At 45.7% G+C, this 25,780-nt stretch overlaps 1 protein-coding gene and 1 long non-coding RNA gene across 3 annotated transcripts in view; one reads left to right on the forward strand and one right to left on the reverse strand.

The window, feature by feature from the left end:
- The first annotated feature begins 499 nt into the window (after positions 1–499).
- Positions 500–2,595, forward strand: LOC147758144 (uncharacterized). The gene is made up of 2 exons (XR_015327676.1): positions 500–825; positions 2,451–2,595. It is a non-coding gene; the product is annotated as an uncharacterized LOC147758144 (long non-coding RNA).
- The window catches only part of LOC111255376 (uncharacterized), a 36,665-nt gene continuing 12,095 nt past the window's right edge, over positions 1,211–25,780 (reverse strand). The window contains exons 2-5 of one of the 2 annotated variants that reach the window (XM_086989080.1): positions 9,492–9,584; positions 8,982–9,086; positions 8,344–8,502; positions 1,211–3,515 (exon numbers count right to left, since the gene is read on the reverse strand). In XM_086989080.1, coding sequence (XP_086845206.1) covers positions 2,662–3,515; positions 8,344–8,502; positions 8,982–9,086; positions 9,492–9,584 — 1,211 coding nt within the window. In that variant the 3' untranslated portion in view covers positions 1,211–2,661. Of the gene's footprint in view, positions 3,534–8,343; positions 8,503–8,981; positions 9,087–9,491; positions 9,585–25,780 lie in introns of both variants that reach the window. The other variant, XM_022817284.2, reaches the window with a different exon arrangement.

The raw sequence follows: 25,780 nt of genomic DNA on the forward strand, positions 1-25,780 counted from the left end.
CAGCGGTATCACTTTTAAGGACAGGACAAGTAATAGGCCCAGCTTCAGCTGCTATCACCTTTCATTCGTTTGTAGTCGCCAGTTGGGTAATCATGTCACAATTCTGTTGGAAGCATCAGCCAGAATTCGATATTCCGGTAACCGGTGTTGCAATTGTTGTCATTAGAAGTTACCGACCTCAGGTGATGGAGTGCCGATCGATAAACAGGTAAGCGAATGTAACGTAAATAATAACGAAACACGAATGATAATTGTTCCCGTAGTGAAAACATTACCCTCTCCACTAATCCTCGCAAAGGCGGAGCGATTTGAAGAAGCCAACCGCATCAACACAGCTCATTGACAGACACAAGATGATTTTTTTTCAAAGAGAATTCTTGACCTGATTAGTAAATCATCTGGGCAAGATAAAGATACGCAAACAATCATGTTAATTAATCACCAGCAAAACACATTAAAGTACAAGTGTAGTTTTATAATATTTAGATAGATCGATGCATATTAGGTATTAATCTTTTCGTCTGCTTTTTGACGATGCTTCGAGGACATCGGCCTGGAAAACGGAGAACGGCAGTCTCGGAGTCGGACTGCTCGATATTATTTGGAAGGAATGATATATCTCTGGCTGTCAAGGAATCAGTGCAGTGGTCGTGAGATTCAATTGCGAGGTGACTGATGACTGGGTGGTCCATTTTAAGTTCAATACGTTGCCCACAACAACTTACCGTGGCATCATTATGGCGTCGATATCAATGGGTTTCCACCATCCTCGGAGCCATCTGAACGCTGTATTCAAATCCTCAGTTTGCCTAATTGCTATCAAAGGTAACCCTTGACGGCGTCAGGCTAAATGTGTGGCCTAATTGCTGCATATTTTCGAAAAGGATAGAAATCTCAGATGTCTATACTATAAGTATCTAATGAACGCACCTAGCAACAAGTATTATTGTCATATTGACGGTAATCAAGCGCAGATTAATTTGAATTTTCCCAAACTAGACCTGCAATCTTTCCCTTACTACTTAAATAGCTAGGGATTTCGTACTCAGTAGCGTATACATGTGCAAACAAACTAGTCTTCTTAATAATCTACCCACGCTCAAAATACTTGTTTTTTCAAACACTTTGCTTTCCATCAAGAAGGCGATGTTCTTGATGGAAAAAAGTGTTCTTGTTCAAAACAGAAAAGTTAAAAACGACACGTGCCTCACTCGTATATATATATATATCTATACACACATAATTTATTAAAACTACGCCTCGACATCGGTGTTTTTCCGGCAATACTTTAGATATCGAAATTGAACTACATACTCTCATTAAGCTAGACTTCATAAGGCTACTTCGTGTCGAACATGTGCGAGGCACAGTTTGTTTCGTCCACGGTCCACCCAAAACGTTCTCTTCGACACTGATCAGTTTTTTCTCAGTACCCTCATTCCCACCATTACCATTGCGATATATATATATATATATATATATATAATTTATCAATCACTCAGCTGATCTGCTGGAGCATTCGACCGTGTTTTACGTATTTGGTTTTAATTTGTACACATGACGAGTAATGTGTAATGCCACGCGAGAGGTTACCTCGAGAAGGTACGCAGTGAGTTTGCTCATAGGCAGCAATGTGACCTGTGATGCACGACTCGCAATTTGCTATAATGTCAGTCAAGCACCTATTAGTTCGTCCTTATCGTTTCCGCTGGCTGAAGTACCTTCGCGGCCGTTTGCATCTATACGCCGAGCGGCGTCGACGTATCAGCGCTGCTGGCTGGGCCTGTTGCAGCCACACCAATAACTGCCTACACACACGATTTTTATCATTATAATACCGTATGTGTAATTTTCAAAGTGAAGTCAAACCTACAATGAGAACTCCGCATATGGAAAAAGTCGCTATAGCTTATCATGCTGCCTGTCTATCGCCAGGGCATTTTCTCACCCTCAAAGACATCGAACTGAAGCAGTCCATAAAGGCATATTATAATACACTCAAAATGTGCCACCCTATCAAGTGCCTCGTTGCTATAATAATTAGGTTAAAGGAACCCTGTCATTGTTTTGCTCTTTAAGGTATCATGATTTTTTTGTTTAATTTCCTAAAATTGTCTTAATTACATTAACAGTCGAATTAACCCATCAGTTATTGCGCCTCATCCATAATGTCCTCTATCGTTTTTTTTACAGATACACAGATGGGGACATTGTTTAACGAACAAGCGCCATATCTCGCAATGGCATCGTGTATTTCAAACTTGATATAACCCTTCTCCATCCATCTGTCGACTTCTAAATCACACTTGCTTTCAATCATTAGCTTTGAAATGTAATGTTCTTTTAAGCTGAATTTTAAAATACTCGTCACTCACTCAGATGCCCTTATTCGTTCATCATTTACAAACGTTTAATTAACTCTAATTGTCATTTTTCGCCCTTTCTTATAGTTCTCATGGCACTTCGTAGTACGGACATCGTGTCGCTCATACGATGCTAATCGTCAGTCGATTCCCGGTTATCTTCATAATGTCTTCATTTACATCGATCGCATCGTATCAATTAAATATATAATCATACCGCTACACAATCTGATATATCGTTTTTCTTCATTTATGTTATTCCTTTTTCGTATCAACCTATAACGTATCACTAGGCTCACTACGATGAATATAAATGGTCATCTCTGTCTCGGAGGTCGCCGTTAGTAATATCAACCGGGCGGTTCGCGTTGTCCTCAGGCCGGGGCGGCACCAGCAGTAGGTGATGGTATGCCGAATGGGCATGATGGGTGGGGTGTGAAAGGTGAGGATGTTCAACAATTGCCGAGATTTGATGTGGATGAGTGCTCGCTAGAATGGGCTGAGTCGAGGCTGTTTGTAGCGGAGCATGCGGAGCGACCGCATGTGCCGGTGGAGTCTGTTGCCCATGCGTTAAGGGGGGGAGTTGCTGTGAGGAGCTGCTGTGCGAGGTAAGGAGTCCACTATGGCTTCCAGGACCAACGGTACATAAAGGACCGTTTGTCACAATACCAGCGCCAACCGACTGACCGTGTGTAGATTGAGAACCAAGTTGCAGATGCTGTGAGCCTAGCGCTATGTGTTGCGGGTAGTCGTCCGAATTGATCTGTTGGATACTACCGGGATCGAGGGGTACCGGCTCAGTAAGACCAACATTGACTAGAGGATGGCCGGTTGGAGGTGCTCGCAGGCTATCGAGCGATGGTCGCAAGCTCTGGCCGAGTTCGTCGTAACGTGGCGGATCTGGTGAAGGCGTCAGCGATGAGGCAAGTCCATCGCGGACCCCGGAATCCTCAGAGCCGTCACCTTTTCGCTTTTTCGCCTGTTTACGGTCCTTAGCTCGACGATTTTGGAACCAAATTTTCACCTGTCGCTCGGAAAGGTTGAGCGCGGTGGCAAGCTCAGCCTTGCGCCGGATCGTGATGTACTTCGAATAGCAGAACTCCTTCTCAAGTTCAAGCCTTTGGTGATCGGTGTAGACAACGCGGTATTTGTCTTTTGTTCGTGTTTTACCTGAAAACATTAAGAATCAGATTAAACTACTATCTAGACGCTAGAAGGAAATTAGTTAGCGCTATCGACAGGCTAACATTTGTCTGGTCTCTTCTAGTACGGCACCATGAGCTGTGCGCGGAATTCTATTCTATTCTATTCTATTCTATTTCATTTAACTATAACTAGCAAAACAACTATTATTTATACCACTGTTGTTTACGAAATTTGCTCAGTTTGTTTCCGTAGATGTGTTTATCGCTGTACAGTAAAAGGAGAAAGGGGCGGAAGCCGTGACAACAATCTTAAAGCACCATTTTGCCAGTTTAGCAGCACTCAATAACAAGATTCAAAGGGCGGCATTATCAAACAAGGCCAGCTGCGATCACCTGAGTAGCTTGTTGTTCATCATATTTGTTTATGGTCCGTCTGGACACAGGTCGCTAAATCTCAATGGTTTGTCTGCCTATCGCTCCCACCAAGCATGTTAAACTGCGACCGTTTAGCCAACAACTCCCCGCCCCCACCTCGCCTGTCTACTCATCACATTTCTAATCAGAACCTCGGAAAATCGATCGGGGGTAGGGTCGCGTCGATACAACCATTGTTTACCGTGTCTTCATCTTTTTTGGTTGTGCGACCGCTCATTGATCGCGAATCAGAGCTCAATTGTTTGCGGTTAGGGAATCGTGCGGTCATCCTTTGTCTAGGCGTCAGACACCGCCTCATAAGTAAACTCAAACTACAGAGAAGACTGCTCCAGTTGCTATTGAAGATGTGCGCAAACAACAAACGAGTTTATCCTTAAAAGTGATAGGCTTTCATCGATGCTCTCCTGCTTTTCGACGTTCAGTATCAAGAACTCACGGGGCTCGGTTCGATTCCTTTTTCAAGCCACAGCTCACTCAGCGAACCTTGACCCAAACGCAGGGATCTCTAACCGCCCTGGCCTTTGTGGTCTCCAGCGACGTAATGCTAGCTACATGCTAGGTTCGTCCCAACTGACTTATACGACGACCAGCGCAGTCTTCTTTCTTCTTATGTTGCGCAAGAATAGGGAGGATCCATCAAAACTGAGAGGCTCCTTCCACCGGATGAAGGTCCTCTTTTCTAGAGGCCCGCCCCTCCCTGCCTAGTGGAGTGTTTCGCTCGACACGTGGAACTAATAGCCACAGACGTGCCGGGATCATAGAATAAAAGAGGCCTCCCCGAGTGTGGTGAGTCCCAGCCGTGCGATCGGCCCACGTCAATTGCGGATGTGTGGCAAGAAGCTCTCGCTGACTGGCTCCGTGGTGGGTGTGTCAAAGAACTTTGAGGGTCGGAGTGGTACCGGCGCGGTTCGAGTGAGTTCGCGATCGCCACGCTCGCAGTGGCCGATGGGAGAAGAAGGGCGGCACCGAGCCATGTAACGGGGCCACATAATTTAACGGCCTTTCGACTGCCGGCGTAAGCCGCCATTGCTGTTTCGTTGTGGCCTGCTCAACGCCTATTCGCAGCGTTGCCGCACGTTGGCAAACGCTGCTAACTGTGCCTGTGCCTTGGGGCTGCCTCACCGAAAGTTCTAAATGTTCCTTGTTTTTTTGATTAGTTCCAAGTTGACGCTCGCCAGTTACCGCGCATACGAATGGTATCCACACTAATACTGTTGCTGGTTTTACGGTTCTATAAATAATAGCTGAGTAGTTGTTAGCTGGATGTTTCGATTCGTTCCTTCCCTCGATTCGACTACTACGTGAATCTTCGTTGGAACTATTCGAGCACCGATTATTATCTATCTAGCCGGCGTTTTTTTGTTCGCAACTTTAACCACAACGGAGCTATCGAGAGGCTATCTGTTACATACAGTTGCCTCTACCATAACAGTAGCACCTACCGTTATCAGTGCCAGCTACCAATGTATATCCTGTCATTGTAAATAGCGACATTGACCTGACTAATCGCTCCAATTTAAACGATCGGCGCGCTCGAAAAGTGACGTTCAACTCTATCGTCGTGCATCGGCGAAACGACAATTTCTCTATCGGAGAGCCAGCAGACGGTGCTGCGGCGGGCATAATGCAGCGGTTGCGGAAAGAAAAAAGACCCGCAGTCGTAGTAATAGTTGTTGTTGTTGTTGTTGTGGTAGTAATATCAGAAAAGCTGCCGCAAGCTAAAAGGTATCAGATGCGCGTAACTGGGCCGCTCTCGGCACAAATTGCCGCCCTGTCCGCTACAGCCTAACGTCCAACCGTCGGCTTCTGGCGCTACTACAGCGGTGGTAGCAGCTTACAACAAAAACACCAACAGCAGCAGCAGCGGTGACTCTAGCTTCTACTAATAAGAGCGCTTCTACTGGCTGAATTGATACACGTACCGTTTTGCCGTGTGGAGAAGGGACAGTCTGCTGTATCGGCGAAACGCGGCGGCTCCAGATCCAAACCGTAGTAGTACGCGGCGTCTGACCAAGCTCATTCTCCTATGACTGCCACTCTCCCTCCCGTCTTACTTCGTTAGGTACCTTCTTATCTCTTTTCGTTTGTATGTGTAGGCTGATTCGGGTTCTTTGCAGCTCTAAGCTCTGCTTCTTTTTGTCGGTTTTCCTTCGGATTTTTTCCTTCGGTTTCGCTGTGAGTAAATGCTTGAAGATGGCAATAGTGGCGGTATAGCGGATTCAGTTTTTGCCATATTTGCCTGATCAGTCGAATCAGGATCGCTGCCCTTCTCGTGTCACTGAACTAGAAAACGTCACTTGGTAATTATAACCCATAGTTGTTTGTTCCTGTTGCTTGCTTCGGACGAGCGCGAAAAACGAGCGTGGCCGCGGCCGAAAGGGGACAGGGAAAATTAACCTTAAGCGACGCAGATATGTATGTTTCGCACATATTTCTGTGAAAATACATGTATACGTGACAATGGCTAGATTACCACTGTGGGCGTCGTCATTATCTCCAGTGAACCATATACCGATCATCAACATGCCACCTCGGTGAGAAAGTTACGTTTAGGACAAGCGTTCACTATTAGAACCTAACTAATAGACGATTGACCCTAGAAGTGGCTATTGATAACAAACTCTATCAGTTATATTTGTATCGTCAGAAAGGTGTCTGTACGTCAATTTACAAATTAGTTAACCTCGGCGACGGTGGCGACGCTGACGAGGAGCGGGAGGAGCTCACATGCTAGACCTTCATCTAGTCGCATAGGCGCAGCAGTTTAGCAAATGGATAGAGACCGGGTACAAACTAGTTGTACCTATTTGTATTCACTGTGCTTGTTCCTGTTTGGTATGTACTCGTACAACGAGTTCGTGGTTCATATCAGAGAAACGCTAAAATAGATGAGGGAAAATTCAGTGAGAACAAGAGGAAGCTAAAATAGAGATTCATTGGGGATAGGTTGGGTCTCGGCGACAGCTGAGCGGCGACGTCTACGTAAACCCACAAAACAGCAAAAACTCAAACCGTTTGGCGATCTTACGCTGTTCCTTAAGCCAAGCAGACGGAAAAGAACACAACTATAACTGGTCTATGGGCGATAAATGTGTGGACAATGGACGCGCCATCATCGGCCTCTTGAGCTTTTAAACCGCTGATAAGCGGCAGGCTTAGGCCTAGGCAGGCCTAGGGCAGGCTATACGTGGAGGTAGTGCCGTTAAAGTCATATTGATAGTTACTGTAGCCAGTAGAGGGAGACTACCTCAGACAAGTAAGTCATCGTTACTTTCCTCGATAGCCAACGCTGCCTTTTCACCATCAAGCGCTTGGCATGCTCAACGCTGTCCAGCGGGGCGACGGCTATGTTTACTAGACGCCAAAGTTAAACCTGCTGCCGAAGCATGGTTCACACATACGTTGATTTCAGCAGCCGGGTGTAGATTAGCTATTTGACATCCAGAGTGAAACGTCCCCGCAAAGACAGGTGCGCTGTCGACGCGTGAACAACATGATTACCTACCAACACGCACGCAGACGCATAGGCAAATGAAGCAAAGCAGTAGCGTCGGCATGAGGCGTGGCCAGCGTGCATGAAACTGCGACAACGGCCTGTCTCGACAGGGCCACCGTTTAAATAATGGCAGTCGTACTGGATTGGGAGCGTCCTGGGCCCAAAAGGGAACCACAAAATGTAATCCCTTCGATTACAGATCAGTGTATCAAGACACTTGTAAGCTGCTAAATGAACTATACTCTGGGAGCGTGACTCTGGATGACGTGGTCGATGGGGGTCGCGAGTGCCAACGGACGTTTTATCCAAAACGTAGTTTTTCATTGCATCTGGGAGAACATATTTCATTTAGAGAGATGTCGTCTTAATTTAACACCGTTCTATACACTACCACGACCATTCGATAACAATAATACGCTGTTCTGATCATAGAAAGCCTAAATCGATTTTGCATTGTATAGTTAACGTGTTTTTTTTTTGTCGTTGAAATGGAGCAACTGACCGGATCTACGATCTCAGCTGTTAATATTGTTGTTAAATTTATAGCGGTTATTCACGTCGGAATGATGAAATGATCGCACACACGTCTCACGTCTGAGTCGCTCTGGGAAAGCACGTACTCTCCCCTGTAACTTATGGATATTATACTATGGTTGTCGATCATAGCGGTTCGGTTACCCGCTGCATTTGCTATACATAGTAGGACTTTGAGCGTGTAAACTAGTCGTCGTCTTACCTTCGCAATCGTTCTCAGCTACTTAGGGTAAGTTCTAAGTAATAAGAAAAATTGAACAGAGGCGCATTGATGCCATCCTGCATCTACAAAAATGAACTTTCAAACCAATCTAAAGAGAAGTATCGGAACAAAGGCGTACTTTGTTTCCTCCACCATGAATATACCCACCAATAACACCAGGATAGGGTTTTTTTTCGCGCGCCTGCTTTGCCCAGTTGCCTTTGACATTACTTTGGGACGAAAGGCTCTCACATTCAGATTTGATGCTTTCCGTTTCCAAAGTATCTTCTATTTGGCTTGAGTTCGAACCGCCAGCGCCGGGAGCGCCTGTAAAAACAGATCGAGAATATGGTAAGAATAAAGGAAAGTAATGTTAATCAACAGTTTCACTTATGCCCCCACATATATTGAATATGAGTGCGAAAAAAAAAAAGTAGATGACACCATCATATAATCATCTATAAACTTTCGAGCGTAACCTGCACTCGCTGAAATAGTTCTGGTAACCGGAAAAAACAACAGACCGAACGGGAAAAAGAATACGTGTATGCAAACTATTCTATTTGGGGTGAAATACTCTTACCGACGCAATTACTTACGCCATTACAGCGACTTTTACCCTCGTGTCCACAAAAAGGAAACATTATACTCCAAGTGCTAGTTACCGTTCTAATGTAGTCCTTAAATTCTCGGCAACATATTGAAAGGCCTAAGCTGATAGAAACAGAAGGCATATTCGGTGCGCGGTTTCCCTGGACTAATGTTGAACGTTTTCTCATAAACAACTGACACACAAATATACGAACCGGGTGAGCATGAATTTGGGGGCAGGGGCAAGTTATTTTCCGACACGGGCGGATGGTATGGCTGGAAACCCGATTGTGCCACTGGCGTCCATTGGCGATGGTAACCTGAAAAGTGGGCATTGAAAAGGCGATGTGTCCATAGTCATTGCAACAGTAAAAATAAAAAACAAAAAAACGTTTAGTGAATGAAATTTGTTTGACTGAACAAATCTATGGTTTTATAGAAGAGGCTGAGCCGAGGTCTCTTTTTGAGTATTCGTTAGAAATGTTAGTGGACGAGACTGTGGGTCAGGGTAACCCAGGCGACGACTACCGTACTTTGATTCAATTATGAGAAGCTGAGATGAACGACTTAGCAGAGGATAAGCATCTAAGTGTTATATTTGTAAATGCGCGTCTTATGGTATTTTAACCGAAATAGTAGGACTTATCGAGCCTATACAATTTAACATTGATACACGTTGATATAAAGGCAGATCTTATAGGAATCACTGCATGCTTTTCACCTACATGACGCGCTGATAGGGGAATGCGGCGACAAGGGCGAACTGTTGCTCGCCTGATTGAAACTCTCCGCTGGCGTACTACTTGCCGATAGAAGGCCTGAAAACATGAAACATATTCGAAATTAGTGAAATCCCTTCAGCTCCTGTCTCAATCCCGCTAAACTAGTACAAGCTCACAATATAAGGTTGATGTCTTATTTAAGCTAGCTTATTACTACATTGCGTACCAATCGTGATAGAGTTTATTTATATTACTTTACTATATATTACTACTACATTACATTACAAACCTCTGATCTATCGGAATCATACTTCGAATTTCGTTCAGAATTTTACTAGCTAACTATATTAAGGGGACACAATCCGGCTATGGGTTCCTATTCCGCTCTCTCCAGAACCATGTCTCTCTGAATTATGTCTCCATAGACACTGCATTCGTCCTTCTCCCGTCACTTCGAAATATACAGAATTAAGAAGAGTCTGACTCAGCATAATTTAGTCTTCTAGTTCTCTATTATTGAAGTCAATAACCCTCTTGTGTTGTTTCCTTGTTGAAGACTCGTGTAAATGATTTAACGTGTTGCGCAGTGACGGAAGATTTCTCATTGTATTGTCAGATGCAAAAACTTCAACGAACTTTAAATAAACTACCCTTTCCGTTTTCTCCGATAATTATCTTAATCTTGCCCTTAATTATCGCAGGGAGTCTGACGAGATCAGCTCGTCGAATGAGCGGTTTGTTTCTGATGTCCACTGCGATGCATATATAAGAGACCTGCTTTTTTTTTAGACGGTGCCGATAAACAGAACACATAAAATCATGGAATACGTGTAGTGTTGACAGAAGCATAATAACTGTCTTCTCTTCTATGTGACTATCTTCTAGCGGGGAAGCAGGCTCTTCGAAAAGACACAACTCCCTATTATTATATAGTTCAGAAAACATAGTTCTATGTCAAACAAATAAAAATTTTTCCTTATGCGTACCTCTTCGATGACACAGCGTAGGTAATAAATATTACATTTTTTATTAAAAAAAAAAATCGGTATTCGGGATTTTATTTTTCGGAACATGGCCAAATGAATTACGGTTTTTTTTACCCCCCATAGCCGCCCTCTCCATGAATCTCTGCGTTCACCTAACCGTAAAACGATCACGTGGCCGCGTCAAATGCTAGCGTGGTAAAAACAGTCCCGGATAGACCCTGGACAAACTGAATCTGATCAGGCCCTCGCCCATTCGTTGATATGAGTGACTTTCCCTATCGAGCATTATGCTAGCTGGATGCTCGCTACCTCCACACTGCGACGCATAGAGTTACAGACCGACCCACCATTCGGTGGTTCGATCTCCGTGGCAACAGTCATGGAGGCTTCGTTTTTGTGAGCAGTTCGACAGTTTACCACTAGATAGCTATTCTTGTCGGCGGCTACTATTTGCTGTAAGGAAGACCCGCAGGGAACCATCGTGGGGAGCCCTGCCTGACCTTTGGCTTGAACGCTCAGCGGGGGAGTATTCGAGATGCACGAGATAGTGCCGACGCCGGAGACACTGCACATGTTAAGGGAGACAAAGAGAGGGGAAAAGAAAATGTCTGCTATAGATATCTGTCTGCTAACGGACAGAGCCAAGCCGTTGCCGACTAAGACATGAACTAAAAGAATCGCGCCACGGGGCGGCGTTTTTGTCTTTTCCTTTTTTAACAACGAGGACAGCAGCCACCAGCGTCACCACGGACAATGAAACGCCTCTCGGCGGTTCGCCGTGGGTAATGGCAGAAGCGCTTCGCTTCTGTAAACGTTCCGAACCGCACGCTTACTTAGATCAAGCAGCAATAGCGTCATCGACTTCTGCGATGATTTCTTTGTTCCTCGCTCACGCTCACTCCCAGACGGGTGAGCTAGTTCCCCAGACCTGTGCGTTGCCTCCCTCGCCGTACAAAATGCGTGACTGTCCTCTTTCGACGCAGTCAGCATGTGCGGCTGCTATAGGAGCAGCTATTGCTGCTAAGGAGACGCCAGTGTAGCCTCACCGCTTGCAGCGCACAACGGCTTTCGCTTAAATGGGAACAGTCAATAAGTGTTCGCCCCGCTGCCATCGGTTGCATAAGTTTTGGCCACGTTTAGCCACCACAAACATAATTATTTCAGTCGCTGCGGCGGGGCGCCTGCAGCGATCATGTCGTTGTAATCATGTGGCTCAGACCCGTCACCATCCATTGGTCGGATCCATCTGTTCGTGTGTCCGATCACGGATCAGAGATCACTGATGTACGGCGCTGCTACTGCTGCTGCTGACCTGGGCTGCTCATTCGGCTGCCGTTTCAGCGCCAAGAAGCCGGAGAAATGGTTGCGCGGGCGGCTTGGGGCTGCAGAGCATCAACGTCGCCTTGTCTGCAGTGATCAGATGCGATCCTTGCTAGCCTCATTGATCATCTATGAGGCCACTTTTCAAAGTCTCCCCAACAGGCTTCACTGATAGCACAGCAACGGCGTCAGCAGAAGTAGCGGAAACAAGACTGGCTGCTTCGACTGTGTGATGCTTTTTTGACAACCTCGCGCGTCGGAGACGAAAAAGTAAGAAAGAGAGGGCTGTCGAAGCAGCTAGATATATAGTTCTTCTACATTTATTTACAAGTTTGCTTATGCCCTATCTATTTATTTACAAGAAAACCAAAAACAAGATGCAAATCACTACACAAAGACCGAAAATATATTGCTTATAATTTTTATATACTGAGCGTAATAAGTTGGGCATATGTAATAATGGCAGGTCCCAGTGCGGCGGTAGCAGGGTAGCGCAGTATCTGTAAAACGCCCAATTGATTACTGAGATCGTATGCAAAACCATTTTACTTTACTCGACGCATCGCGGCGTCAATTAGATACGCGATCTGTCCTTAAGGAACCCTCGGACGAATAGGTACAGAACGTTAAGGACATAGAATTAATAACCAGTACGCTGTTACTAACAAAGTTATCCATTAGACAGGCTTATGATAGAACTGTTGTTTGTATAACAGAATCTGGTAGGGGTCAATCGTCCCGTCGGGTTGGATGGCACATGGCAATACCCAGGCGTCAAACAAACAAAGAAGCGCTTGGCTGGACGGCAACGCTATCGATACGTCGGGATTCTTAGCGTCATATCGTGACAGAAAATATACCTCGCAGATCAAATATATCGTGGAACCCTTTTTTCGTATGTTGTGGTAAAAATCGATCTCGTATGCCATCATTGCTCTCAACTCACTGCCTCAAACAAGAACTCGGCTTTCAAACAACTTCCGAAAGTCGAGTAACCTTTTTAGCTTTCTTATGTCCAGGATCTGAAGTCGCCTGCTGCTGTTGATGATACTACCCCATTTATCAATAATATTTTGTGTCTAATATTTTCCTGCCTGTCGCAGACGAAGAATTGAAATCGTGGAGATTCACTGAGATTTCCAATTCGGACCAGCCATTGCATACATGGGTCGATTTTTGCTTAACCCTATCAGTGACCATGTCTTCCACTACAACTACGGCCACCGGTTCGTATAACCATTGACACCTGCTGCCTTTCGTCATTTTCAGCTATAGATAGTTCTCAGCCTGACAGGAACGGTCTCTCTAGAAAGTGCCAAACGGATTCTCCTTCTTCTTTGATTTAGAGCGAATAAAAAAGAAATAGAAAAAGATACAGTCGATATAACGCTCAGGTAGAGGTGGGGTTGAAAACGTTGGCTACATGTTTTCAGGGATTTGTTACTGCCAAATTTTGCCGGACGAAGGACGCGTCCGCCGACGGCTAATTCCTGCCGTTGCCTTGCTTCTGCCTCGCTGTGACAGATATCTTATGTGTCTAGCCCTTATCATCCCGATCGCCACATGTGGGCCTGCCATCACAGCAGACTGAATAAATGATGAATGAGCATTACCGGGCGTTACGTCAGCTTTATAGTCTCTCTGTCGTCGGCGTTACTGCTATGCTTGTTCATTGCTGGATGCTCATTTGCGGCCGCTGAAACTGACTGACCTAGATGGTTCATTTTGCTTTTAGACAGCCGGGCGCAGAAAGGTATAAACAGACACATAAGGACCTTACTTACTATAGCTAAGCTGTGTCCTTATTTGAATAGATAACAACAATATCTAGACGTAATATTGGCTCAAAATAGAGAAAAATACTTAGCCGTTAGGCTACCTGTTTCGAACGTCAGATTTGCGCTCTCGTAGCAATTTAATAAGCGAATGTACATAGAGAAAACACGCAGCAAATAGAATGATTCGATTGGTGAAAACATTTAGTTCTATGCAGTAGTAGCAGGTCATGGCTGATGACGCTCTTTTGGAGTATATATATATATATATATATATATATATATAGGTACATTATTTCCATAGGTACGAACAGGGTTGAAATTTACCACTAAGGGAGATGTCATCATTTAGCTGTTATCTTTCTCAACAACCCGCATATTAAGTAGGCCTCTTAGCCTACTGATTACGTTCTTGAAGTAACGACATAGGTAGCAGTTCATGGCACTGTGAATGAATACACATATATTTGTTTTTGCATTATCTAATAACTACTGCGTTTTTATCTGATTCAAATATATGGCGGTAAACCATGTACGCAAAAAATGAACGGTCACGTCAACAGTGAAAGTTTATGGAAAATCCGCCATCTAGTCAAGCGTGTTTTGGTACGAATCATATATACGTCGAAACTCCACCACTTCACATGTATCATACTTAACAAGGACGAAAACACACTGTACATAGATAAACTGTAACGCTACGAAGTCTTTTGACCGCTCTCAACGCTCGACTAACCTTTTACTAAGACTGGTGCTCTCCGTGACGCAGCCGTCTGCTTATGTCGCCGTATCTCGTTTGTTTTTTTAAACGTTTGGCGCGCATAAGTTTAGCATAGCTTTCCGCTTTCCCTCCTACTTCCCATAAAAGCTAGACACCGTTCAATTTTGAGTTATGCATACGTGATACAATGCGGTGCACACTTAGATATTCGTGCGCCTCTACGTATGTGTCTGCATGTGTGTGTGCATGCACTTATGCTGAATAGCACCGCGATCTCTCTCTCTCTCTCTCTCTCTCTCTATATATATATATATATATATATATAGAGAGACATATATATATATATATATATATATATATAGACAGATAGAGGGAGATAGATAGACAGATAGAAATAGTTACTTAGCCAGTACCGAACAGTTCTCATCAACGAGTCGAATCACCGCTGCCGTCATTGCGCTTGAATAGTTAACCAATGAACTTAACAGGGCAGCAACTGAAAATGAGCTGTCCACTAGCGAAAGAAAAGGTCTGTAGCAAAAAGCGTGGGGCGCCGGCACGATAGCGAACAGGGAATAGCAGTCACACCAACAGCTATGGGGCAGTCGCAGAAGATGGCGATGCCGCTGCGCCAGCAGCAGCAGAAGTCGATGAAGAAAAAAGCTGAAAAAGAAGAAGAGATTGCTATAGAATCCTACCGCGACGATTTTACGAGCTCACTTGAGCGTCGGCCGCGACGACGCCGATCAACGAAAGCCAACAAGACCAGCTTTGTCCATCACCAATGTAGCGATGACTACGTGAAGGCTATCTCACTGACCGATCATGGCAGGTAGTCACTGGTTTCCGAGTGGGGGGAATTCACGAACAGATCCGCGGCGTCGACTCAACTCGAAACAGCGAGAAATTTCGCGTTCGGGATTGACGCGTCGACGCACGCGTGGACGGATGGCCAACGCGGGGCGGGCAAAATTGAAGAACGCAAGCGATTCGAACGGTTACCGCGACCAACCACGTCAATAGAAACAACGGTGTCAGTGGCTAAATTCACTGAGAAGAGAGGTCCTTAGCCATAACAAGCTCCGACTTGTATGCAGCAGCGGTATCTTATTGGGCCTATGATGACAGCTAGGGACGCTTGCTGTCAGGCGAGCTCCGTAGGTAGGTATGCAAAAGAAATAGGCACTGAATAATTAATATATTTATCATAATAACTAATTAAGCATGGTTACAGTAAAAAAAAAAAAAAAAAAGTGAATCTAACCTCGATCATATACGGCAGCTTCGTACATCCCTTTCCAGTAAAGGGCAGTTGTCGACGACACAAAAATTGAGCATTTTAGTCCACCTTTCGTCGGCAATTCAAGGCGAAATCAATGAAAAATTGTATCGACATTGCGTCCCCTGATTTTGGGCCGCAAAAACATGTCAGTCACGTTAAGTTTGTCCGGCCCGTTCTTTAGTTATTTATTTTTGTTTAACAAAGAACTATAAGAATTACACAGCATTACATTTAGATAAAGAAAAGCAATGAGTAGCTTTTTTTAGCATTCTATAGTTTTAACCCAAATGGGCTATGCTTATTTTGGGATCGAAAAATTCAATTTTTCATTACCTAATTTATTCCAGCGCCCCATATGTAATGCCCAAGTTTGAGCTTACATAACGAAGAACATTCTATTTTGATGCACTTATAACAAAACGTATCAATATGTTGGGCTCTGGGCCTTCCGACTTTACATTCGAATGGTCCTGGGTTCTAATCCAACTTTCTTAGGCTCCTCCCAGGCGACATTAAAGCATACTATTATTCAATTATTTGATCACAATCCCAGCCAGCCAATGGCAAAATAGATCAAACCTAATCGGCATCATTGCCTTTGTGTATTATAAATCCGCCATCAGCTAACAATGGCGTGACTACACCGACCTGACGACCGCCGCCACCGCCGCCGCCGCCACCGCTGCTGCTCAACGAAATCAATGCAGATCGTACGTGCGCTTGCGTTTAGGACACAAGGCACCCTGCTACCTTCAACTTATAGCACTGGTGATATCGAACAAACTTTGACAGTGATTCATTGTAAATTTCTTTACAAGAAGAATCATGCAGATGCATGAGAGCAAGAGGCAATTTTAGATACTCGTTTCCTAAACACGACCAAGAGCTACAATGGATACAAGTTTAAAGAGGCGATTTACCTATTTAGTCAGAGATTTTGCTTTATTGGCCTTTTTTCGACGTTTTACACTCGTATAGCTCTTTTCCTACCGTCACTGTCTATCCTTGTATCTATTCGCGCCGCAATGCACCTCGGCCAAATAAGCTGCATTTCCCGTATGCATCTGGCTTAACTATTGCACAATGCCGCCACTTGAGACTCATTCATTAATAACAACAAAGGGATATTTTATACATCTTGGGTATTTGGACGGCTTTACAATGAAGCTTTAGCGCCAACTAGGTGGCTCCATTTTAGATAATTCACCCCAAAAAGTCATTATTTAAACTATGTCCTCTCTAAAAACAGCCAAACTAAACATCTCAGCTCTTGTACGCTGCATGATGACATTGAGCTATGGCCTTTTCTCTGACGATGTAAAATATGGGTCTATGAATGGTTCGCTCCGGTAGTTCACAGAAACTAGGCCTTCCTTCGAGAAGAGTGAGCCAGCTCCGAGCCTTCGCTGTCCCAGGTTCCACATCGCAGTTACCGACGACGAAATGAGCAGCTTGAACGTAAGCGGGAAAGAAGAAAATATCAAGGGAAAGCGAAAGAATGAAGGAGAGTGCGCGACGGCCGAAGGAGTGCCACTCCGGGAGCCCGGGCTTCATTCCATAAGCACACACACACACACACACACACACACACACACACATACATACGCACACACACACACACACAAACACACACACACACACACACACACACACACTAACTCACACGCATTGATAGATACCTAAAGCGTCCTAGAAGACTCACGTTCAGTACATGTAGGGGTGCATAGCCCGAGGCGCTAGCCCCTGTAGCAACGACTAGCCAACCAATACAGCTCAGCTCTGCGCATTATGCTTTCGCCGCTCGCCCCCTAAACCAACTTTCGATCTGCTTGACAGGTTCTGGAGGTGGCGCTCCCTGCCAGCCCATATTTCATAATAGGAGTCGCCGGCTGGGAAGACGGGGCAGCCAAAAGACAAAGGAGCCGGAGACGCGTTCAGGCTGAATAAGGGCAATCGGACGAAATGACAAAACGAATAGTCATCTTGGCCCGTCTGTGCAAGGGCTGCGTACTCAAATACTTCGGACACAATATATCGGTATTAGTTATTCAAGCGATTAGTTAGAAGAAGTACAAACTAATGGAAAGAGGAAAACGCTGTTTGGAGAGTGTCATGCAGCTAATAGAATGTGTATGTACATCTTGTTCGACACATGTAAACGATTTAATATTAGAGCAGTATCTCGAATGATTATGATGTAGAACGACGGCGGAAATTTGTGCCAATGTGCCAAAATGTAAACTTGTCCACAGTTAGAGGAATTTCGCAGTTCATTGAAGCAACAACGGTCTTAGTTTTCTAAGAACTTTTGTAACGACATTTCGATGTTAACGTTTGGGCGAAAAGCAAATTGAAGGTCTCTGGCGTTGTTGAAGCAGTGGCTTTCATGATAGGTGTTCTCGTCCCTCTCGGCTAGCTCAACTCAATTGAGCAACACATTAATCTGCATAGAGTATTCGTTTACGGGAAAAGTCATCTTGTAGAGAAAGGATATTCCGATAAAACAGAAATAAGCACAACCAGAGGCCGAGGTTGAGTTGGAGTGACGCTGCTGCTATGTGTCTGTTAGAGGGCAAACCTGAATTAAGACGACGAACCAATTCGACCGAAGCGAAGTAACGGGAGCTTCGGTGACGGGTTTATGACTGTGCGGAGTGTCAGGCCTGGTTCAACCGGATCGAGAACTCACGACTACTTTCTACTCAGATAGCTGCCTAGCGAGAAAGGTAGGTAGGCGCAGGCTGCATAGGGTAGGCGCAGGCTGCATAGGTCGCTGTCCCTGCACCGCACAGTAGTGGCATTGGAGCGCAATAGTAGCAACTTGGCAGTTCAACCAACGGGTCGGACGCTACCTTGCAGACGACGCGCGTTGCATACGACTAGCAGCGGTGAAGCGACCCGATCTCCCTCCAGCCGGCTACTGCGAGTGGTTACTTGGCGTTGCCTTGTCTTCCTGTTGTAGACATATATAATGCCATGCTATTATTATGGTCGGACCGTATGTGAACGTCGTATTGTGTACACTGTGCTGTCCTCAGATCGCATAGTACGATGGTCTGCATGGCGTTTGGCATAGCTTTATCGACCTTGTATGAGTAATGACCGTGTTAGTGGCACGATGATTTTACTAGTTGTGAGCGAGCGTTCCAACGCGCGCTATAGAGAAATCTATAATACCTTGTCGCACAATCATGAGGATACGGACGTCGTTTTTGTTGCATCTGCTACCAGCACGGCTGGCTGGAGGATCTTGGGCTACAATAGATTATATAGGAAGAACTTTCTTCCATAGCAAACTTATAGCAGCGTCGACACAACCGGGATGCAGTTAGAAGAAAAGGCAGGTCGCATGCGTCTGTTTCATATAGCACCATGAAACTGTTTGAGCTGTAGCTGTTAGGACACCCGGCGTCTTCCTAAGCTACTTCTATAGGTGAATTCGTGGCAATGTCCATTTTAGCGTCGATGGGTACGAAAGCGGTAAAGCAATGAGAAAATCCTCTCGCTGCCGAATAACAAAAAGGCTACGTTGAATATCCACTATGTTGTTAGTCCATTTTGGCGATGCTAGGTCCTATGGGACACGGAGAAGACTCACAGCTTCTGGGTCTGCCGCTGGACTGGTGTCGGGTGAGGCCACAAGTTCTCTAGCTCTAACCAGCCAAATCGACAGGTTACTCGGCGATAGGACCGATCCGTCGAGCGGTACTAAAGCACTTCTATATAAAGACACAACTCGACATGATACCGTGTCGTCAACCAACGATTGCAACTTTTTACTGTGAACATCTATCTGTACGTATGAATATCTGTTTCGCTTGTGGCTCACAATACTCACTAGATGTGGCGCGCAAATTAAGCCAATTTCCAAAGCCAATTATATTGGTAGAGTGGAGAACCACGGTGGCCAAGACCACTTTCGTTTTTAGATGTTTATAACCGGTGCAATAACATGATCCTATGCGCCAATTCTTCTTGCCTACGCGGCCTGTCGGTTCTCCGGAATTGGACAATAAATTGAAGTTATGCTAATTAGAGTGAACCTTCTTGATGTAGGTGTACATATGTGCGCGTGTGTATGTACCGCGTGCGCGGCAGTAGCTATATCGATCTGTTGTCCAGTGCTAATCTTAATTTCGAAAAAATTCGCGCGCATCCACCTTGTGGTTCTTTTTGCCCTTTGCTTCCCTTTACAACCTTAATTCTAGGTCAATGTACAACGAAGTGGCGCACGCAATCGCATGTACACTACTTTCGACACGTTCTAACGCGTTTACCTATATGCTACAAGTAAGATTGTTGATGAAACGTTCGTTATTCAATCAAGATGCATATATTATCGCCTCGCTAAATAACAACAACAATAATAACAATACGAGCTGCAATTTGTGAAGAAATAGAAACTTGTTAGCGACAGAACTTCAAAGAGTCCTCAAACAGACATTGTTGCAAATTCAGTTACACCACGGTATTTATTTCCTCATGAACCATTGCAACATGAACAGTATTGAAATCACTTAGCAACCGACTTTCATGGCGTATTGCTTAGCAGGGACTTTTATCGAAGCGATGAGCATATAAAACATTAAAGCCAGAGACCTTTTCACTAAAGCAGATGGATCAAAGCTTCATCGAACCGATCGGTCCCGTACTTCACTATTCTGTTGAACCGTAACAGTGCAACCGGCGTCGCATAGCGCTTTCCAAATTGCCCTGGAGGTTTTTCAGTGACGGGTACATATATCAACAATATATTTATTATATAAAGTAAACTAGAAAGGGCATGACCTCGTAATAGCGTCGTAATACGTCGCGCCGCGGTATTTGCAAATGAAGTTTGTTTAGTATCAATGACACCTGCTAGATCTATTCCTAAAATAGGGGTCTCTGTGCTTGTGATATGAGAGATGCCCCCTATGGGATATTTGTTCCCTTTTTTGCTGAAGCTTTTTGTGTTATATGCATGCATAGATTTTCGTTGTGGAACTAGGCACTATTAAATAGGTCTTATTCAACAACGACCCAACGGTGTTCATCGCCTGTTCACCTTCGACCATGGCCACAGCTACCAATAGGTCTTCGGATGGATTCTGCTTATGTTGATGCCACCCAAAGCCTTATCAACCGCAGACTAGTATTGGTTAGCCACCAATCAAAGAAACCAAAAAGAGATCAAGATGGAGACGCAAACGGAATCGGCGTGCTATCTGTAGATCGTTGGACCGATCGTTTCGTTAGGAAAATACATCTGACCGGCATGGCCGCATTTCTCGCTCACCGGCCACTACGAGGACATCGAACTGGTAGCTGTTCGCTAGTCGGCTAAACAGGAGATACTCAGGAATCTGTTGTTAGTCTTCCGGGTTCAGTTCTGCGAAGCGCAGTCTTCAACTTGCAGAATGGATCATCGTGGTTGCTCCCGCCGTTCCTGTTGCGCTGATGGTTTCCCTCCATAGAGAGACCCGAGTGTACAAAGGCACACAAACACATTCACCGACAGAAAAATACATACACGCCCACACATACATGCAGAAAGAAAGAACAGGTTCCGCCTTTTGCTGTTACGATGGTGGCGTTCGCATTGTTTTGGTTACGGGATCATCAATGCCCCTAAACGTGTGTTATCCGATCAGCGCGCTGTCGTTCTCTTTTTGTGCTATTATCTTATGTAATATTCGTTTGAACATTTTTAGCTTTTTACATTATCCGTCGGAACCAACAGTCGTACAGGTTCGGAACTCTGTCGAGTCTCCTATGTATAGCGCTAAATCGTAAACAGTCTCGTTTTAAGGTTTCAACAATCGAAGGTATTGAAAAGATCACGACGAGGATTATCACCGTTGCTACATAAATGTTGACACGTATATCCATATGTCAAACAATGCATATTGTTAATTTCGACGGAAGAGAAATTGCCATTAAGAACGTGCGGACTAAAGCAAAATTCTATTTCAGAGAGCTTGTGTGTACTTTCAACGGTGCACTTAGTCTATGTAATATAAGCTGCTGTCTTAATGCTGCTCCCTATAGTCAGTGTTCGTTTTAGAAATAATATGGGAACAGCAGTTCGCAGCACAGATCTCGGTTTACTCATTTCTGGCTTCCTAAGTTTAGCTGGGGTCTGCCTTTATGCTAGGCGTCGATAGTACTAGTGGCGGCAGGCAATAGGTCCTACTTGCATTCATAGTATGATACACACACATATGTACACACGCGTAAAGGAAGGAAGTAAGACAAGGCAAGGCAAGGTAAGGCAAGGAATAAGGGATGAAGACCAGGGTTCCGTCTGGCTGGACCCAATCGTCGACACAGAAGTACCTCTGCTGCCTGGGCTTAGATACATCCATACACCAACGTTGCTCACAGACACAGTGTACTTACATTGCATACGAACACACACACACAAATATATATATATATATATAGTACAAGGATGCATAGTAAATGGGTATCGCATAGGTGCGCAGTGTTCTCCGTGCGCGCGTCTCCATGTTTCTGGTGATGATGGCGACTGTAGGGTGGCGCTGAGAAAGCAGGCATGTGCTGTGTTGAGACATATAATAGCAACGGTGGTAACAATGTTGGTCGAAGTAGGATCAGTGAACTGGTGCTGCTGGGTGGGTACATTAGGAAATCGCATAGCTCATTGCATGTCCGGTACTATCGTAGCCCTATCCTGGCCTGAAGGCCAAGCAGGCGGAACCCGGGTACCTGGCATCCGGTAGGCTAATGCTATTGACGCTGCTGTTGAATCGTCGCTGCAGTCCTGCTTGCTGCTGATGGCAACGCTGAGCCGCTGTCGCGCAGCCCCACCAGGGGACCAAGCGGGACGCCAACGAACAACGGCGAAAGCGACAACAACAACAACAACCCAGAGGCATACTTACACAGCCTGGCTCGCAGGCAGGCAGACTGGTTTGCTTGCTGAGTGTTAGGCAAGTAAGTAAGCAAGCATACGAACTGCCGGCGCGGCAGCAACAAACGACTAGAGGTGAACATGGATGGATCGAGACGCACGAGAGAGCTATGGCTGCTAGCAAGTCGCTAGTCTCGAAGATTTACAACTTTGCTACGGGCAGCAGCGGCAGCCAGAGGATCGGCAGAGCAGCACGGTGCCGCGCCGGTTCACGGGGACGATCGACGGCTTTCTAACAACCAACACCCAAGCAACCGACTGCTGCCTTACTCCTGACTAGTTTTCTTCCATCTACCCAACTGCTACTCATGTCACTACCCAGCAAAACTCAGTCAGCAGCTCCTCATAGCAGCCGCGGTTGTTAGTCTTGCCAGTTTGGCTACGTGTTCTCGACGAAGGCTGCAGCCGAGTCTGCTGAGACAGCCTACGGTGCTAAGACGCAAGCATGTGTCTAGTGTGTGTGCCTCCCTAGTTTGCTTAGGCCTTGGCCTGGACGATGCCGCCGACGGCTGAGCCATTCAGCCGGCTTAGACAGAGCCCGCAGTAGAAGTATCTATGCAACCGCAGCAGAAGTACAAGTTTCGCGCAGAGGACGGAATACTGCATCGACAGAAGGGAATAGGACGCCAAGTAGGGAATTGGAGGCGGCGACTAAGAAGGACAAGAAGAAGAAACGTGAATCGATGTTGCTGTCTTGCCGATTGGTAACACCCAGTAATCATGCATGTAATCTGTGTCCCGGAGGCAGAAACGTACTTCGGCAAGATATGACCGAGTGTACAGATCTGTTGGGTATGCTTCGGTTGTTTACTTCCGACGAAGGTCGACTGAATGTAGTCTCCGGCTTCGTATCCCTGCGGACTCTAACAGTCAGAGGCTCTCTTGAGTTTTTTTTGGAGCCATCTAGAGCGTGGCAGCCGCTTCATAGAGCGCCAGAGCACTAGCCGGAGTCAAGCGTCTCGAACGCTAGAATTTTATTCATTCGTGAAGTTGTGGCTGGACAGTCGTGAGATCGACCCGGTCCTGCTAAATCGTTCATCTATATGATGGCGGAATACAGTTTAATAGCCGTCATCGTAGACGGCATACGATTTAGATAGATTGGCAGATCGTAAGCCGACTCGAGAATGTCGTACCGCCCTTATAGATGTATTTCCAGTGTTGTTTTCTCTTCCTTTGGCTTTGAATCTCTCAAATTGGAGCGCCCAGTAGCCCAGATCCGTAGGCTATCACTGCAAAACTTCATGGACCACTGCTGCCACAATTCATCCACTTATCCTTCTGATACCCAGTAGCAGAGCTTAAGGTATGGTCGTGGCTGTACCCATGGCGGAGACCTCATCGGCATTTCAGAGGTGGGCTGGACGATGCGAGCACCCCACTCACAGCCGTCGACCCGCTGGCGCACCCCTGACGAAGACGATTGGTTGAATAGGCCACATTCTGATCAGGACCAGGATCGCGGCGAATTGCTTTACTAGCATTGTAGTTGCTGCATTGTATGTGTATAGAGCTCTTTAGCGGAACGGTGTTCGGTTTGCTGGGTAGACCGGTGGCGATGGTTAGACCATTACGCCAGTAACAACAGCTTCTGCAACTTCTTCTTTTGCCGCCAGAACTAGCGCCATAGAATGTATATAGAATATACACAGGACACAAAAAGGGGTAAGTACATTCCAATGTACACATGCGTATAATCCTCGCCGTATTTAGCCGCCTCTGGTCAGCAGCAAATGCTCGCTGCACTATCGCACAGGGCCTACCCCATCACTACCTTCCCGTTTGTCGGCCCGTCCTTTGTCATCCTACTGCCACCGTTCCTGCTGTTGCTGTTATAATAGGAGCAGAACACTTACGACGAGATGTGGCCGGTTGCGTCGCGCAATAGATCCACGGCTCCCGCACTCACTCATAGCGGGACTGAGCGCGCGGGCCAACGATGTATTCGCTATTCGTCTATACTTCGAGGAAATAATCGACATAGCAGATGAATTGGACACAGATGATGAACCTTATCAGATAGACTAGTTTACAGAGACGGATCAACAGACAAACATACCTGTCCTGCCAGACACCAGAATACACTGTGTTTGTGCAAGGCTCACAAAGAGCTAGGACGTCGCCGGGTCAGCGAATAACATAGTGGAAAAAGACATCACAGCTTCGAGGGGGTGGCTGGCTGGCTGGCTGGCTGGCTGGCCAGCGATCAGTGGCAACGAAGACCGATACTATATATCATGGTCGATGGACAGTCGATGATCAGCGACCACAGTAATGGAATCGGCTCCGACAACCGGATTCGCCATCATTCAGACTGGAGCAAATGACGTAACAGGCTCATCAGCAGCGTCCACTTTTAAAGCTCGAAGACGTTTGATATGCGGTTGCTTCCAGAAATAACATTTTGTATGTTTTGCATACCTGTTTCTCTATCTGTGTGCCTATCTGTCTCTATTTTCTTGTCGCCAAACGTGACATATCGGCATAATAATGTACCCAACGAACGATATGCGGAACGAATGCGCTTCAGCGGAAGTTAGCAGACATTGGCCCGGCAAGATAGACCTGTAGTAGCGGCCGGTCATAAATAAACATTTTTAAATCAGACAATGGCTGGCCTTCCTTTTCGCCGCTGAGCGCTGGTTGGCGACATCGAGATATGGCGCGGGCAAACAAATACATCACTGACGTTCGACGCTCGTTTACAAAAATAACGAGACAACTGTAGAAGTGTCAGCAGCAATCGTTGTTATGGCCACAACAGCCGTAATACATACATTAATAAATCAATATGTCTACATCTGTGTGTTCGTCGTCTCGACTTTTGCGTAACAGACGCCCACTGATGTAGCAGCAGTTACTGCAACTATGATAGCTACCGCCGATCGATACTACGGAGGAACAGGTCCGACTCTTGAGGTGGGAATAATTCGGATTTTGAGGGAAAAATGTTTCATGTTTGGGATACGATTCGCTTTGGTTGGCCTATCGCCGTTGATCAAGTCAGTGTTTTGTTTACGGCCTGTTACTGTAGTACGTTGAACGCTCCTACAAAGACGCGGCCGTACTGTTGCGTTCGGAAAATCTGCTTCGTCGTCTGCTGAGTTGTGCCGAAAATTTTCAAACGGCGTCGCAATTCTTGTCTTGTCGGATTGTGTTGGCCGTACATAATGAAAATGCACCGATGTGCTAGCCATGGTGGCCATCATGGTTCGAACCGGACCGTAGCAACTGCTGCTGTCTTGGAATGGCTGATGTTGTCGAGGGATCGAAAGGAGGCGGTATTCGAAGA

This window comes from Varroa destructor, unplaced genomic scaffold (assembly GCF_002443255.2).
Source record: "Varroa destructor unplaced genomic scaffold, Vdes_3.0 BEIS01000001.1, whole genome shotgun sequence".
In the NCBI taxonomy this organism is placed as follows: Eukaryota; Metazoa; Arthropoda; class Arachnida; order Mesostigmata; family Varroidae; genus Varroa; species Varroa destructor.